General features: G+C 35.3%; 2 protein-coding genes across 4 annotated transcripts; one reads left to right on the top strand and one right to left on the bottom strand.

The window, feature by feature from the left end:
- Positions 1 to 112: 112 nt before the first annotated feature.
- On the bottom strand, positions 113 to 15912 carry LOC138186319 (homeobox protein TGIF2). Of its 3 annotated transcripts, none has more exons than XM_069126098.1 (6): positions 15616 to 15912; positions 15143 to 15238; positions 4394 to 4662; positions 4078 to 4319; positions 3802 to 3975; positions 113 to 3705 (listed from the first exon to the last, which is right to left on the bottom strand). In XM_069126098.1, exons 2-6 carry the CDS (start codon positions 15156 to 15158, stop codon positions 3444 to 3446), a joined length of 963 nt encoding a protein of 320 aa, XP_068982199.1. In that variant the 5' UTR covers positions 15159 to 15238; positions 15616 to 15912; the 3' UTR covers positions 113 to 3443. The 3 variants fall into 3 exon arrangements, with proteins under 3 accessions (XP_068982199.1, XP_068982198.1, XP_068982197.1); XM_069126097.1 differs by having other exon boundaries at positions 15525 to 15911; XM_069126096.1 differs by lacking the exons at positions 15143 to 15238; positions 15616 to 15912 and adding an exon at positions 7973 to 8081.
- On the top strand, positions 8894 to 12980 carry LOC138186333 (uncharacterized). The gene is given in 2 exon segments (XM_081833768.1): positions 8894 to 9152; positions 12839 to 12980. Coding segments are annotated over 2 exon segments (381 nt in total). The 3' UTR covers positions 12961 to 12980.
- Positions 15913 to 16951: the final 1039 nt, after the last annotated feature.

Below are 16951 nucleotides of genomic sequence, written 5' to 3'. Positions count from 1 at the left end.
CTCTTGTAGACGACTATTTTTTCCCAACTCACACATTTCCAATATTTAATCGAACGCTTCAACTGATGCAACAACTCCTTTTTCTTCCTCTTCCTTTCTTTTTTTGTCTTCCTTTTCTTTTCTTTTTCTTTTTTTTTCTTTTTTCTTCTTTTTTCCTTTTTTTTTTTTTTTTTTTTTTTTTAATGAAAGAGGAGAATTTACCAACATGAAAACGCGAACTCTGTATGCTTTTATTTCATTTACCTTATCTAACGTTTCCAGAATCGTAAATACATTAGAAATAAATTCGACGAATTCGGCGAACGTTTCGACACTACCTTTCCGTTAGATATCATTATCAGTATGCATTTAGAACATTCGAACAAGGCACGCTTATTGCTTTTATAATTATGCGACTCAGTAACGAACCAACGACTGGTGCTTCTCATACAAGCATTCACCATTTATCGCTTCTTCTGTACCCCTTGCCTCTCCGATAGAGCAAACTTTGAATGAATTAGGAACTATGAAGATACATTTCGTTATGAGAATAATTTTGGCTTGCATGCGTTATCTCAACTCTGCTTTTGCTTTTACTAGCAGGCAAGGGAGCACGCGAAACAGAGGTAAACTGTAATGCTACCATACACCACTCGTAAAACAGGCGATTTGGGTATATTAGAAACAATGGGTACGGGTAACAGCAACATTTCGATCGGAACGGAACAGTATTTCCTTGTACCTTCCGATATTTATATTTGTCGTTTTCGCCGTTTTCGTCTTCGTCATCATCCTCGTCGTTGTAATTCACGTTATTTAGTGTGCGATCGAAAAATGTCTTATCGATCGAAGACTATCATATTTGCAAGCCTATCTTTTGTCGGAGAGAGATCTATTCTTAAACTATCGTAAAGTATTTTCTTAACAGTTTTTAACGTAACGGTCTCGCAACCGCTGTTTATCGCAATTTAAAAATAAATTTGAATCATATTTTGTACATTAAAGAAGTTCGTTTTGTCTGAACACGATTTGGATATAGCTCACGTATCGATGCATACATACATACAAACTTATTTTGTTAGTCATACCATTGCATCGATCCACGTTCGCGTCTACATTCACACTTTCACGATATGCGCCACAATTAATGTCGCAGTACACATTTCATAGGCACATTTCCCTAACACTTCCTTCTCCATTTGTTTCTTTTTCTTCTACATCGTTTCTCTCCTTCTTTCTATTCTTATCGTATCCTCCTATCTCTCTTCTCTTTTCTTTCTCTCCCCCTTCTCCTGTTTCCCCTTTTTTCTATCTCTTTACCGAATTATGCCAAACGCTCGAGCACACGATCAACACATTAACTAGCTACGTACCCGGCAAAAAGGATTCTATATGGATTTAATTAAAGTACTTAATTATTGGATATAATATATAACTAACGGTTATATATTATAAGTCTTTGGCGTTTGTACCAATGATTTTCCTATACGTGATTCATATTCCATGACGCTAATTTCCAAATAACGAACGTTTAAAAATTCGTGCTTTTGTATAACGTACGTTGAATCATGTGGCTGTAATATAAATCTATGTATATATACTTATCATCTATAAATCTATTTCTTAATAGGCACATGCGCTTAGTATTCGATATATGCATTTACTGCGATCCGTAAACGTTGTTCACGTATTTCGTGTATCGTTTTTCTTTTATTTAAAAGACATTTTTATATGTGCAAAAAAACGAACGGTTAATCGATATTATTACTTTTGCCTACTACCGTTCGATCGTCTTAGGGAGAAAAGGGAGATGCATTAACTTTATGCAAACTCGTCACTATGTGTACAAATCTCTTTTCGAGCAGTCTTCTTATCTATCTAACATAAATGCGAACGTAAACGCCATAAAAATCACAATTGCTGTAGGTTACTGCATATTGCTTTAACGATAATAATGAGAGAGAGAGAGAGAGAGAGAGAGAGAGAGAGAGATTACTTAAAAAAAGGAAAAGAAAGAAAGAAGAATATCTACTTGTGCTTACAAAATGATATACTGACGAATCTAAGTACTGTATAATAACTTTGAAATATGGACAGGAACCATGCACAACTATTAACGTCATACGATTAATTCGATCAATTAATATCAACAAACAGAGAAAAGAAGTAAAGTGATCAAGATGACAACGAAACATATGAAAATGTTTCCGATATTCTTTGGCCTGTTTCTGTTATAGTATGTTTGGCAAATTATTATAGCGTAAATGTATATAAGAAACGATCTAAAGTACAATAAAAAGCAGAGCTTAGAAGGTTCTTATTTAACCAGTCTATTTCTTTCTTTTATTTGTCAGAGAGAATGGAAACGCGTAAATGTTAAAGTTCTTTCAGTATTATATCAGCGACGTACTACCAGCTTTTCTTTTTACTAGTCTTCTCTTTTTATTACTTCTCCCTTACTCCCTATAAATTCTAGAAAACAGTCACGCATCTGTAATAAATTGGCGTGTTATAAAGTTTATACAATTTTGTCTGATGAATTACGATACACGAATAAAAACTTGAACGAGAATGTAAATCGGTATTCGATCTAACTCTTCCCCTTATACCACAATCTTTTACTTGCAACATAATATTTTGGCACTTGTTTGACCATCAATCTCACGTTTGTTCTGTCAATAGTGTATTAGAATAGACAGAAATATAATCACCGAAACAAAAAGAACGTATCTTTCTTATTCAGTGTCGTTTCATCACGCGATACAATATTCAGTATTGATGTATAGCGTATATGCGTGATATTTTACTTTCTCAACAAAACGGCAGAACTGCTTTAGCATAATCGGAGCGGTCTTCCAATCGGAAGAACTATTGTTACTACCTTGAACAACACAACGAATACTAAAAAACAGTAACAGTACCGTTCGCACGTGTACTTTTGTGAGTTTTCGTTGTACATATGATATTTTAAAACAATGCACCCATAAATCACGTGCCGTAAGAAGACAATCACAATATTCGAAGAACACTATCATATACACAATTGTTTAATGGCTAGTTACTATATACTTCTGGTTGTTCATCAAGTTCAAAAGTCTTTACTATTCTCCTTGCTTTATATATGTACGTACCTGTTTGCACATATACGTACATATATGCAAAAAAAATTGGCGAAAGAACTAAAATATTAGAAAGGAAAAACATGTAAATCGTCAGATTCTCTTTTATCCGATTCGCGAATTTTGAGACTACGAGAAAATATTTAAAAGTGGAAAAAATATCATAGGTTGAGGTCAAAGATGCAAAAAAAAAAAAAGAGGAAAAAAAGAAAAAAGAACGAAAAATTATCAATATTATGATGACGATACCAAAGCGAAAAAATTGTTTTGTATCCTCCATGGCAAAATGGAGAATCGAAGGTTAAAAAAAAACATCGATGTAAGCTACGAGAAACGCTGCTCTCGTTAAACCGGTACAGCCCCCTCACGTTCTTTTTCCTGTTGTCGTACAGCAACGGCTGCCTCAACCAGTAAGTAAAGACACTTGAACTTGTCTTTATCCTCTTCAGGTGGTGTCGGAGGTGGCGTCTCATCCGTATGAGGACTGTGAGCATTACGTGTACCATATACTTCTGTTTCATGCTGTACATCAGAAGTTTGAATAAGATGTTGTCTAGGGGCACTCCAATATGCAGCTTCGTTTCCCATGGAAGATTCATCATCGTCCCTGAGCAGGATAAAATGGAAAAGAAAAATAAGAATATCAGTCAGTTATAAAGTCGAAATAATGAAAAACCGCGACGGTGTATAGCAATATGCCTACCCTCGTCGCGCTGGGTGGGTAATCGTTTCGTCGTAAGCTCCAAGTTGGCTGACATTTTGTTCAATTTTAGTTTCCGAGTAAGGGTACACTATTACACTCGGCCACTGCGTCGATGGACGTTCCTCCTCGCTGTGAGAACTGCTCTCATAGTCGTTTGGGCTATCCTCTTCGCTTCTGAGAAAGAAAGAAACAAAAAGAAGAAAATTATGAAATACGAAACATTGTCGACGACCAATCGTTGCATATGATAGTATCAAAGCGTAACTTGTAACCAACCGATACATTAATCCAGCAGAATCTTCGTAATCGTGATCTCTACTACGTTTCGGAGCACTCATGCCTGCTAACGAATCCCAATTTTGATTGGATCTTGAACCAAGACCGGATGATTGTTGGTGACTTCCTGCGGGCATCTTTTTACCGCGGCGAGATATCGTGTACTGTAGAGGATCGTGGCCTTCTCTTCGAATCATTTCTGGTAGAATTCGCCGTCTGGCGTTTATGAACCAATTGCAAACCTACAATGACGAGAATAGACGTCGAGAAGGTCACGAAATGAAAATTAAATAGAGCAGTAGAGTATTGTACCAACCTGGAGTACAGTCAAATGCGCTTCTTGACTCAGCTCTTGCTTCTCGTTGTCGCTTGGATATGCGTTGTATCTGTGCTCGTAAAGCCATCGTTTTAAAATTTTCACTGAAGTTTTTGGTAGGTTTCCACGACGTTTTCTCACGGAATGGTTACCAGAGTGATGAACTATTCCAGAATGAACTTTAGTGCGTAACGCATTCGAGTCGTGTTCCGTATCAGAACCACTTTGATCGTCGTCGGTACTACTTGATGAAGGAAAACGTTCTCTCGCTGAAACATAAAACAACAATCATTGAATTAAATTTACACAGTTCTTCGCCATCGCACTCGTGTACATTCTCGCAACTTATAATCATTTTCAAGAAAAGAGAAAAAAATCCACATATATACGAATATGTGTATAGGTATACAGACGTATATAGGCACAGGTATATAGATATATCTAAATTAAAAAATCTCATTGAATCTCAAAACGAACATATCTCTCGTATATCGTTACATTATTTAAAATAGACGTGCATAAAACGATCAACAAGATTAAGCTATTCAGATTTTAGAACTAAGCATTTTTAATACGTATACATGAAATCGTTGGCAATAGAAAGTAGATAAGAAATGAATGAGACAAGATGTTGTAGTTTTCTCTCGTTTCACACATTTCGTTTTCCCTTCCGATATTTCCCCTTTTGAATATCTCGATAACGTAAAAGCAACTATTTTCTTCACTTTTATCCTTTTCATATGTACAATAGTAGTTTCCTTTTTCGTTTTTTTTTCTTCTTCCCTCCCCCCACCCCCTGTAAATATATACACCCGGGAACTAAATTTGCGATCCTGGTTAGTTTGCACCGTCGACTAATCTTAGCGTTTGAATTTGTGGTTACGTAAGGTCCAGTAACCCGACAGCACAAAATTAGGATCCAAGCTCCTCGCGGCTAGACGGAAACTATGACGACGTCGAGTGTCACGATGGCGATGGCGATGGCGATGGCGATGGCGATGGCGATGGCGATGGCGATGGCGATGGCGATGGCGATGGCGATGTCGATGTCGATGTCGATGTCGATGTCGATGTCGATGTCGATGTCGATGTCGATAGCAGCGACGACGATGACGACGACATCAACAAAGATGATAAGAATAGCATACAGTAACAGAACTATATCTCAAACATTATCGGCTTGATGGAACAGAGAGCTAACCGAAGGAAAAAGCCATCTAGCGACCTTAGTTTGGTCGGTACACGAAGAGACGTTTCTTCGTCCATCGAGCTAAATATACAACGAGTTGCTAGCGAGTTTACAGATGCATCGTGCGTTCTAGTGGCGCACAACGCTATCTAATAACGTAACCGCATCTCTTTTTCAAACAATCAACTCGATAAATCAATATAATTAGAAAATGTAACGTCTTAAAGTAAATTATGTCATTGTTTTACGAAAAGAAATAAGCTTGCAATTACTCTTATATATTTTCAATATATATTGGCAACCAAAATATGTAAAATAGAAAATTGAACTATCGTTAAACCATAATATGTGCTTTCGGAATCGTTATAATTTGTCCGATGGCAAACATTGGCTAACGTATGGCTATCTATTAATATTATAATTTCATTATACCCGCTTTTTTTCAAAATTGCAATTTGTCCTAGAGACATTCGAAAATAATATTATAATACAATTAAATCTACAGAATTCTTGGAATTTTAAAACACAGACAGACGAGCGACATAATTTAAATTTCAAACGATTTCGTGGTTTAGATGTGATCAAAATGTCTTAATCACGTCTCAATGCTTTTAAGTATCGCAAAGCAACTGGAAAATAAATTTAAAAATATCGGATCGATAGCGTAAGAATATTACGAAATTAAGTTTCATAGAATATCTTAATATCTATGTACAAAGTTACATCGTAATACTGACAGTCGGTGACCCGTAACACATTTGGAAGTTCTCCAAAAGATCATCATAGAAGTACGTGATGTTAATAATTAGTGCTTCTGTTGCAGTCAAAAATATTATACACTGCATGCAACACAGATTTTTCTCCTGTTCATTTTTGGACTTTACTTTCCCGATGAATTCTCTCTCTCTCTCTCTCTCTCTGTTTTGGTTTGGCTACTGCGAAATTTTTGAAAAATAAACAAGATCAAACTAGCTATCATAGCTACACCATAGGAAAAGTATTGCTTGAATTTTCTTTCCACTCTTTTTTGTCATTAACGTTGAAAACGAATTTAAGACTTACATAAGAATTATTTGACTGTAACCTTCGTGACATAAGCTTACGTACACGATGCCCGGCATATTTTGCATTCAATACACCGATCAAAAGCATTAAAGACGTAAATAAGTTTCACTGATATGTATTCCAACTATCTATATCAACGGATACTGTACTACTTGTAATTTATTACTCCAGATCTTATCCGGTATCGATAACTCCTAGTCAATAAACCACGTACGCAGCACGTATTATAAGATTTGAAACTGACAAACAAAACCGTTTCTAACAAAAAATCAGATAATTCCCAAACATTACCGCTCTAAACAGATGTCATACCCAAGATCAACCAACCCATGAACGAATAATTTCAATCTGCGCTTATCAAGCACGATAATTTCTCCGAAATAAACTTGCCAAAAATTTATATTCCCTTCTTTAACAGCAATTACCTAACAAATTGTACACATTTGCTCTTCCACCTCTAATGTACGTATACGTAGCATCTTCTCGCAAATCAAATAACAAAAAAAATTGTTCTTCTATCTCTGGATGCACGTAGTAAATGATAACAACAGATTTGAATGAACTGAAACGGTGCCCCATGGGGTTTACATAAATGCTTACAGGGATCTTCGACCACTATTATATACATATATGTAAATTTGCCGCATATCGCAGGATATATGATTTCTCCTGTGTGACATCGTGTCATGTCTTAACAAGCATTTTAGAAAAATTGATTTTGTTAAGTACTACTGGTATATGTAACTGCATACGTAATTGTGTGGGCAACGTTATTTCGAAGTTATTTCGAAATATCCATATCAAATTTTCGTTTACATACGAGTATATTCCTCAAATGTTATTCTTCCGATTGTATTGCACGTTATACAACGTTTACCTATTACGCATTACCTTTTCTTCATAAAAAAAAGATTCAAAGAATTACGCAAATGTTACGTTTCTAAAGAAATTCAACAAATTTGAATCGATGATTATTGTCACACTCTTACCTGTCACGAACATACTCGTACGCTGAGTCGAGGGAGAATTATCGTTATGTGGCATCATCGATGATGACAAAGGGGACATTGTACGACGACAATCCGTATTTCGTGAATGGCGAGAATTATGTTGTGACGGTTGATCAGTTTGAGGGATAAGTTGATGTTTGTGTCGATGATGATGATGGTGGTAACGGTGGTGGTGATGATGGTGGTAATGATCATTGCGATAATGACGACGATAACGATGATAACCTTGCTGCTTCTGTGGATGTCGAGGATGTTGATGCTGATCATCGTGACAATATTGATTACAATACTGATGAAGGTATTGTTGTTGTGTACCTGTCATTCTTTCGGTACTCTGTTTCTGTTCCAAGTGCATAGCGGCTGGTGGTAACATGATATTCTTGTAATTATAAAAACTTAAGAAGCTCGGTATACGTTGTAGAAAATATCTCGACACGATAATAAAACAATGGAGGAAAAATTTATCGCGACGTTCCAAATCTTCTTCGATCGTACGTCAAACTTTGTCTCATTCCTACAATCATGCTTGCACTCTATATTGACGTTTGAACGATTAACGTACATTTACTTTCATTATTAAGCCACTCGTCGTTTCTTATCCTTTCGCTATTCCAATTTGGCGCCGTTATCAGAATTTATAGAAATAACGCAGGACGAAAGACTTTTCTTTCAACACAAGATATGTCATGGATAGGACCAGTGATATTATCAATCACCTTAAACACCGTCGTTTCTCCTTTATTGGCCGATACTGTTGTTGCATCGCTGATTCTCGTTTAGAAAATGACATTGATGTCGTATTCAAACGCCTTTCACGTAACACAGCTGTGTCGTCTAGCGAATTCACAAAAGAACTTTGTTTTCTTCGTCATTTTTAGACGTTGCGTGACGCTCTTCGCTTTAATTTTCTTCGACCGTCTTAAAAACTAGACAGTTTAGCTTTCTTAAAATCCCCAATTGTAATACAACTCCCTGATGGGTATTTCGTTCGTTCGAATTTGCTTTCGCTTATTCCCTGCGATCAGGAAATATGTTCTTCGTAATGATATATCCTGCCTGCAAAATGTTGGACAGGCGATAACAAAAAATGAACAACAACCGGGATTTTCTTGCTTTGAATTGAAAACAAGGTTACTTCGCTTCTTTGCGAAGTATTCGCTATTTACAGCGATGCCGAAGAGCGGCGAAGGAATTGAGAATAAAAATATCTTTTGTATCGTTCGTTTTTAACTGATTATGAGGAGTAAAACTGATCAAACACAATCGGACGACGTCGACAACACGACTGGGCCAACCATGTCGGAAGCCGGCTTGACAGAGGCGGCTGACAAGAGACAAATCAAACACGAGAATGAGTGCATGTGCGCGCCTAGCAAGGAGAAAGATTTGCGCGCGCGTATCCACTTCCCGCTTCTTGGCCTGTCACTGGTCAGCCATTAGACTCTCTCTGTTTTAGCCCCCTTCCTATTTGCGTCTTTCCCGCCATATAAACTTCATAAGAATCTATCGGAGCGGTTGCGTTGCTCGGTGTATTCTCGTAACGATAGCATAGCGAGTGCGTTATCCCTTCCAAAGCAGGTATAAGAGCTATATTGGCGGGAAGCATACTTCGCTATGTAGTAACACGGTTGTATAATTCTAACCCTAACCCTAACCCTAACCCTAACCCTAACCCTAATCCTAAACCTAACCCTAACCCTAATCCTAAACCTAATCCTAACCCTAACCCTAACCCTAACCATAACCAATGTCTTCGTTTGGCCCTCTGTCCCTTATTCTTTCAATATTAAAACAAAATTCCTCATTTTCATATTCCATATGTATATCGTTTGTTTACAAATGCATAATTAACAGTAATATTAATTTTCCATTCCTATCGGTAAATGTCAATTACAAGTCAAATACGTGTCAATCACGAGTCAAATTAATAATCAACAAAATATACTTGTGATATTTCACATTAACAGCAATTATTGTTTTTTCTTCACGATACAACCCCCTGAACAGCGTGGATCTTTTTTGACAAATTTCATTTTTTTACATTTATTACGAATCAATTTATGTATATGTAAGTACTATATATGTATGTATATATATGTAGTATAGGTAATAGTGTAACCAAATACATACACCCACACACACAAAATATAATAAATACATGCACATGTATTGGAAAAATATAAATGTGCGTATTTATGTGAGCATGTGCATCAGTCTGTGGATCTCGCAACTACGCGGAGTTCATTCTACATTACGCGATCAGTCGGTGTTTCTATACCCCGCGTTGTTCAAAGGGGAGAGTACTGTATACGCAAGAGAAAAGCAGAAAGAAAAAATAAAAGAAAAGAGAAGAAAATTTTACACGATTACTGTACGTTACAAAAATGTGTGTTATTCGTTCGACGTACCACTAAAAAGGTAGAGATATGAGAAGAGATAATATGAGATAAGGTTACGAGATAGAGTATAATCTAAGACCAAGAAAAAGCACGAATCATTTGCACGTGCAGCTAGTCGAAACGTAAAATCCGTTATTTCGATACATTTCGAAATAGAAAGTCGAATTTTTCGAAGATTTTAGTGTCCTCTGTTGTTTATACGAGAGTTATATAAAATAAAGAAATTCTATCTCGTGTCTACCGTATATTTCGCAATATCTTAAAAACAAATAATGTAGAAATTTGCATGAAACAAAAATTACATTATTTTTCTTTATAGCCTAAGCTAAGTATGTAAAAATATACCTACACGTATTTTTGTATATATACGCGTTTAACTGAACATTAAGAAAATTACAAAAAATATGTAAGTAATAAGTGTAAACGATTTATATACGATACACATATTTCGTCGCAATATCTATCTAAATTTTTTATATTCCCTTCATTTTATACGTCGATAAATGTGTATAAAAGCTCGATTTCGTTCAAATAAAAACTCTCTCTCTCTCTCTCTCTCCTCTCTAGCCATCCTCCAATTTTGATGCCACTATTTATCTCTGGATGTCTAGGATAAACTGTAAAAGCGTATTTTTATCTTATCAATTCAACCCTTGCATGACCATTCCAATCGATGATATTTCTAATACGATAAGCCTATTGTATACGATGATCGTATCCTGGCTTTTTCACTCTATTACTCGATTGGTAAGGAACGTTTCTTTCTTCATCATTAACATTTTTACTTTAGAATAATTGTTGAATAATATTATGAAAAATTTATGTGATATTTTTATTTCTTTTTTCTCGCAAACGTGCTTTTCAACAATATATACATTCGTATATGTGTACATGCATGAATACATTTTCTCTCTGTCCAAACTAAGTTGCGCAACACTTTTTGTTTGATCGTAATCGTCACAAAAACTGTTTAGTATCTCGACCCTAATTACTTTGCGAGGCTTTGTTAGTTTCTTTAAACGGTTTAAAGTTGAAACGAATGTTGAATCGTGCGTGTAACTATCGAATGAATTTGTACCTCTTATTAGCTATCTACCGCTAACGCAAATCAGTCGAACTGAAGGAAATTGCCTTAAATTAAACTAAAAGAAATCCCTTTATGACGTTTAAGCTGAAAAAGCAAGTAAGAAAAAAGAGAAAGTGTTTATTCTAATCTTCATGTTTGAGAAAAACAAACGTCAAATTTCAAAGTAATATAATAAAATTATATTATATGTATTATAATGTGTAGGTATATCTTATGATAAACTGTCATGTCCAAAACACCGCTTCTCAGGTAAAAAAAAAACGGTCGAACAACAAATTTATTGTTTTCCTTCTGACTCGCAATTTGTCAGGCAAAGGAAAAGATGCTTGAGAAAAACAAATATAATACAGTTATATTATATGTATTATAATACGTAGGTATATACTCTAAGAAACTGTCAGGTCCAAAACACTGTTTTGCAGGTAACAGAACTGTCAAATATCAGAATTATTGCTTTCCCTCTAACTCGCAATTTGACAGGTAAAGGGAAAAATGTTTGGGAAAAAGAAATTTCAAAGTAATATAATACAATTATATTACATGTATTATAATATATAGGTATAACTTATAAGAAACTGGCATGTCCAAAACACCGCTTCTCAGGTAACAGAACGGTCGAATAACAGAATTATTGTTTTCCTTCTAACTCACAATTTGTCAGGTAAAGGAAAAATAAAACTTCAACTCGATGTATCGGTTGTTATACCGATCCTTGAACGAACAAGGCTTTCGCAGAGGAGATGTTTCGAGAGCAATACATATATTATATGGCAGAGCTTCGAACCTTCGACAAGCAAAGGAACATCGATTCAAGAGGAGAGACGAACATTCTTCATAGGTCAGCGAGCATAGAACGATTTTAGACACGGCCTTTGGGCTGTTCTGTTCGTGCTTTGCGCCGTGGCATGTCTTCTCATTTCGTCCTAATAATCTTTTAATGTTCAAACATCATATTATGTATATTGTACCTTTTTTTCAATATACTCTGAATTAGACACGCGAGAAAAGTGATTTTATGTTCGATTCGCATTTGCGTACTGAACATGATTAGATAAGACCTCTAGTTTGACGATAATGCATAATTTTGTAGAAAAGAATCTAACGAAGGCTATTGCATTCCGATTCAAAATCTATTGGTATACGACGAAATAACGACGAATTTCCATACATACGTGTCTCCACTCGACTTTATCTACGACCATCGAGATTATTCAAACCGAAGAAATTTTACTTTACAATATCCTATTCCACCAACTATAGCCTCTCTGCTCACGCAACGTTTGACACGATAACCTCAAACACTGTATATACGTCTGACCCAAAGCACGAAAGTACTAAAAATTACGATACCGATAACAGATAATATATTACTGTTGTTATGAATGATTTCCCTGTTAAACCAATTATATTGTATAAAACTGATCCCATTGTATGCAAAAACTAAACATAGGCAATAACAATTAACAAACAGTGTGAAAACTTGGAAATTTATCATCATTTGACATAACTACTTCCCTGAAACAGCGATCAAAGAACGCACGTTCTCCTATATTATAAAATAAATAAAGCACTGTAATCTTCGGTCGATGATATTTGAAAATTTGGAGAAATATACATCATGTCTGAATTTTACGTAACATTCAAATGAAATACAGCGATATTTTGGTAGATCAGTTTGCTAATCGGCCGGTAAACACGTAAACAGGTATCAAAAAGTCTCGAAAGTCATCGAGAAGAATCAAGACGCAACGATTAGCGCGAATAGCTGCACTACTATCGGTTACGTAACAAGGCAAAGATACGATGACACGAAATAACGCTATGGTCAATTTATAAAATACGTTCTGCTTTATTCTCGACGTATTTCGTTCTTCCCCCTACACCCACCTTTCTTCTTCTTTTTACTTTACCTTTTGCACTTGATCGGTAATTCGAATTAAGAAACATCCGATGAAAGCGTACTATAACATGTAACGTACAATTTGCTATGCACCAAATACAATATGATAATGCGATACAACAAAAAATATCAAGTAATTTGTCATTAGATGTACAACAAGGATTACTATGTCGACCAAGGTCGATACTTGAAAACAACAGAGCCGGTATGTAAAAAAAACTATAACAAATCTCTGTCAGGTTTGTTGTGCGTATGTGTATATGTCTGCTATATGTATGTACATATATATAATTTCCTGTGTAATAAAATTAATAGAAAAAACGCGGTGTAATAATTCTTCCATAAGATTCGGTACTGTTTCTGTTAACCATACTATTACTACTAGTAGTACCATTATTACTATTATTAGACGTGTTACACAATACTCTCGCGTCTTCTTAAACGAGTTTCGCTGGCCAATGACCAAAGCTAGATAACGTCGTGTATCGCGACCCATTTACCGACTTGCTAATCTCGAACTCTAATCCGAACTTGATTTTCTTAAACTTGTATGGCTTAAACAATTTTATAAATGTTACATTCTTGGATATTACAAATAGGATCGTAATTATTCAGAATAATTATTCACCGTGTGAGCAAATATGTGCTTATATACTATCGTTTTTCAAAAGACCACATTTATATACATATATTTATAATATCCAACCTATCATTTATCACTATTTACTATATAAGTGTAATATTAATCACAAAAAGTTATTTTTTCACTCATCTCTTTGTATAAATTTCTTGCAAATAACGTTGTTACTAAAAAATGTGACACCATAAAGCACAATTCTAATTTTAAAATCCAGATATGAATTTCTACATTTCTACAATATTACATGTACCTACTACATACATCTCATATGTTACGTTACGTAATAGTAGACACCATGCGGACACATTCGACTTACGTTCATATTTTCGCACATAACATAATAACGCATCATTTGATTTCTCAAATGGTTTTAGAAAACATTTTATAAATTTGAAATTATTAAATTCTATATATATATATATATATATATATATATATATATATATATATATATATATTATATATATATAGAGAGAGAGAGAGAGAGAGAGAGAGAAATGAGAATGTTTATCTGTTAAGATAATAGGTATAAAATTTCACTAAATTTCTAAAAAAGACATATATATAATAAGACAAGAGACAAATTAATATAAGCTTCAGACTGAATAAAATACATATGTACATATTAATCATCCATATACTATAAACTCACTTTACACACGACCACATGGCGCGCGTATATATACCATGTGCATACATGTATACATATATACATATATACATATATACATATAATTATCAAGGTTTATAATCTTAAATTGAAATACTTCAATTTGAGCCATAAATTGTAAACAAATTGCAATTGAATCTCGTTTAATTAAATATGAAATATTATTTGATATAAAAGTTGTTTGAAAGAAATGTTCCTATATTATATATTTATTCATTTAATTGTATAATGTTGAACGAGTTACACGAGTTTCGTCATGTACGTGTATGGAAACTTGTGACGAAAGCAGTTATAGATCATATTGAAAATGTAAAGGCATAAAAAAGCTCAAGCAATCAGCGATCAAAAGGAGCAAGCACGTAAACATATTCGTATACGTACTATAGGTGCGCGTGCACGCAAAGCGAGCGAATAGTCAGACACTTCAGACAGGCAGGCAAGCATGGAAGGCACGACGCACGACGGAAAAAGCAGAATGACAGTTGGTAATTATAACGAAGAGCGGATTCCGTGGGGTAAGGCCGGTGAGCCCCGTGGAAGTAACGAAGTCCGCGCCGTGGCGCGCCACCACGTGCCTAACTAGCTAGCTGGCTTGCTGACTGCATGCTAGCTCGGTAGCCACGCGTTATATAGTATCGTAAATGATGGCGTCTCGTAATCGAAATTTTCAACATAATACGAATAATGAATTTTATTCGAGACCAACTAATAATGTTTAACAAAATTATGGATTCAGTACTGACTGATTATATCACGAACCTAGCAATTAATGGATTGATTTATACTCACCAACACGATGATCCATAATGAAAAAATTGAGATGGACGCAATGTACACGCGGTCTAGCAATGTCCTCGTGGTTGGCTTAATTCGATACTCGATCAGCTGTTAAATAGAGAAAGAAACAGCATGGTAAGAAAAAAGAAATACACTCTTTAAATGCGATCAGAAGTCATGTCACACTTCTTAACAAAATACCCAAATTAAACGAATAAATCAGGGAAAAAAATGTACAAAGTCTAACCAACAATTCGTGGGGACGCGTACACTAACACGATAAAAATATTGCATGATCGCGCAACACGAGCTAACTCGATTTTTGCCGGTCATCGAGTTTCAATACACGAATGATGAATGACAAACAACACTAAAAGATATGCCATGTCCATACCGTTGAACAGTTAACACACGATGTGTCTCACGGTTTCTTTCCCTCTCACGTTTTCTTCTTCGACCAACTGATCTGTCGTTCGACAACTCACCGGTCTATCTCTCTGTAGTTTCCCTATGTTTCTTTCGATCACAGCGTCCTTTTCTGATCGAATTACTTCCCGTTAGGACTAATTTCTCGTTCTCTCTGACAGATAAACACTACGAATGCGGCGGGTTCTCGCAGCGTGTGCGCCAGCGTCAGTAAGATTGACAGTCGGCGCTGATGACAGACAGGTGCGCCCGCCTTCCGGCCTAACAAGTCGGCAACCTACCGTCCCGCTTACGTATCTTTCTCTGTTCGTTCGCATACCCGTCTGCCCGCCTGCCCGTCTACCCGTCTACCCGTCTACCCGTCTACCCATCTACCCGCCAAGACCCTTTGCACGTTATACCCACATTCATCCATTCTCTTTTAACATTTTCCTGCCATCTAGTGACGTCCTACCCAAAACATCTATATACTATTTAATTTTATACGCATCTTTTCATTCACTAATTTCAAATATGTAAATAGATTACAATTATCTTTAACTTTAACTTTGCTCTCTTCCAACTTTTCGGTTATATGACTAAATTGTATCTTTTATTTAATATAATCTTTTCTTTTTTATTTAATATTACTAGAACCATTTATGCTTTTAAGTCTTTACTACCTTATCAAAGAAGAAAGAAAAGAAATAACGAATATAACAGGACAGTTGAATTGCTTTGTGATTGTTTTTACGTTCGTTTGCATTAAATCACAAAACAGTTTACTTAACAACACAATTTGCTAAATCCTAACTAGATGAAAAAGCGCAAGTCATGAAACAATAATATGGAAATGGATATAATGGATAGGAAGAATAATAGAAAAATAGATTATACTTCCTTCCAATTTGTTATTATTAATCATTTATCCAGTTTGATGTTGAACAAACATTTCACTTATTCGATGCACTGTTGACTACCTAAGTTGCTGTTGACGTTTACATATATATATTTACATTTTAACATAAATTCTAAAAGAAAGCAAGAAACGGTACTTTCTCATAATTTCTTTCTCCAGCTTCGACCTGACGAATAAATTCCCCACATATTATTTCAAATCTACTCCTGCGTTTGTCTTGGGTTATGCATTCTTGAAAATCATTAAGTACTGCTTTGCATTGCTCTATTCCTTTATAAAATCCATATGCTTCAATACATTCGGCTAAATGAAACTCAAACTCTCTGCATTTAATTTCATGCTGATTATGCAGATTCGTTGACAGAAAGCTAGTCAATGGAGAATATATGATAGGATCAGAGTAGGTATGGTATTTACTTCGCAAATCCCGCAAGGTTTTAATATTATTTTCATCCGTGGTTCTAAAATTACAATAATATAAACTATTAAATACCATT

This window comes from Bombus flavifrons, chromosome 13 (genome assembly GCF_040668555.2).
Source record: "Bombus flavifrons isolate JBK064 chromosome 13, iyBomFlav1_principal, whole genome shotgun sequence".
NCBI lineage: Eukaryota > Metazoa > Arthropoda > Insecta > Hymenoptera > Apidae > Bombus > Bombus flavifrons.
Note: the sequence above shows the minus strand (reverse complement) of the source record. Positions and strands in the feature narration are given on the sequence as shown.

Bases quoted from the DNA above. Each gene is read 5' to 3' on its own strand.
- LOC138186319 (XM_069126096.1), bottom strand. From the start codon at position 8,030: ATGTTACCACCAGCCGCTATGCACTTGGAACAGAAACAGAGTACCGAA. The intron at 4,663-7,972 runs GTACACAACAAC...TTTATGTTTCAG, and splicing joins GAGTACCGAAAGAATGACAG to CGAGAGAACGTTTTCCTTCA. The intron at 4,320-4,393 runs GTTGGTACAATA...TCGTCATTGTAG, and splicing joins CGCATTTGACTGTACTCCAG to GTTTGCAATTGGTTCATAAA.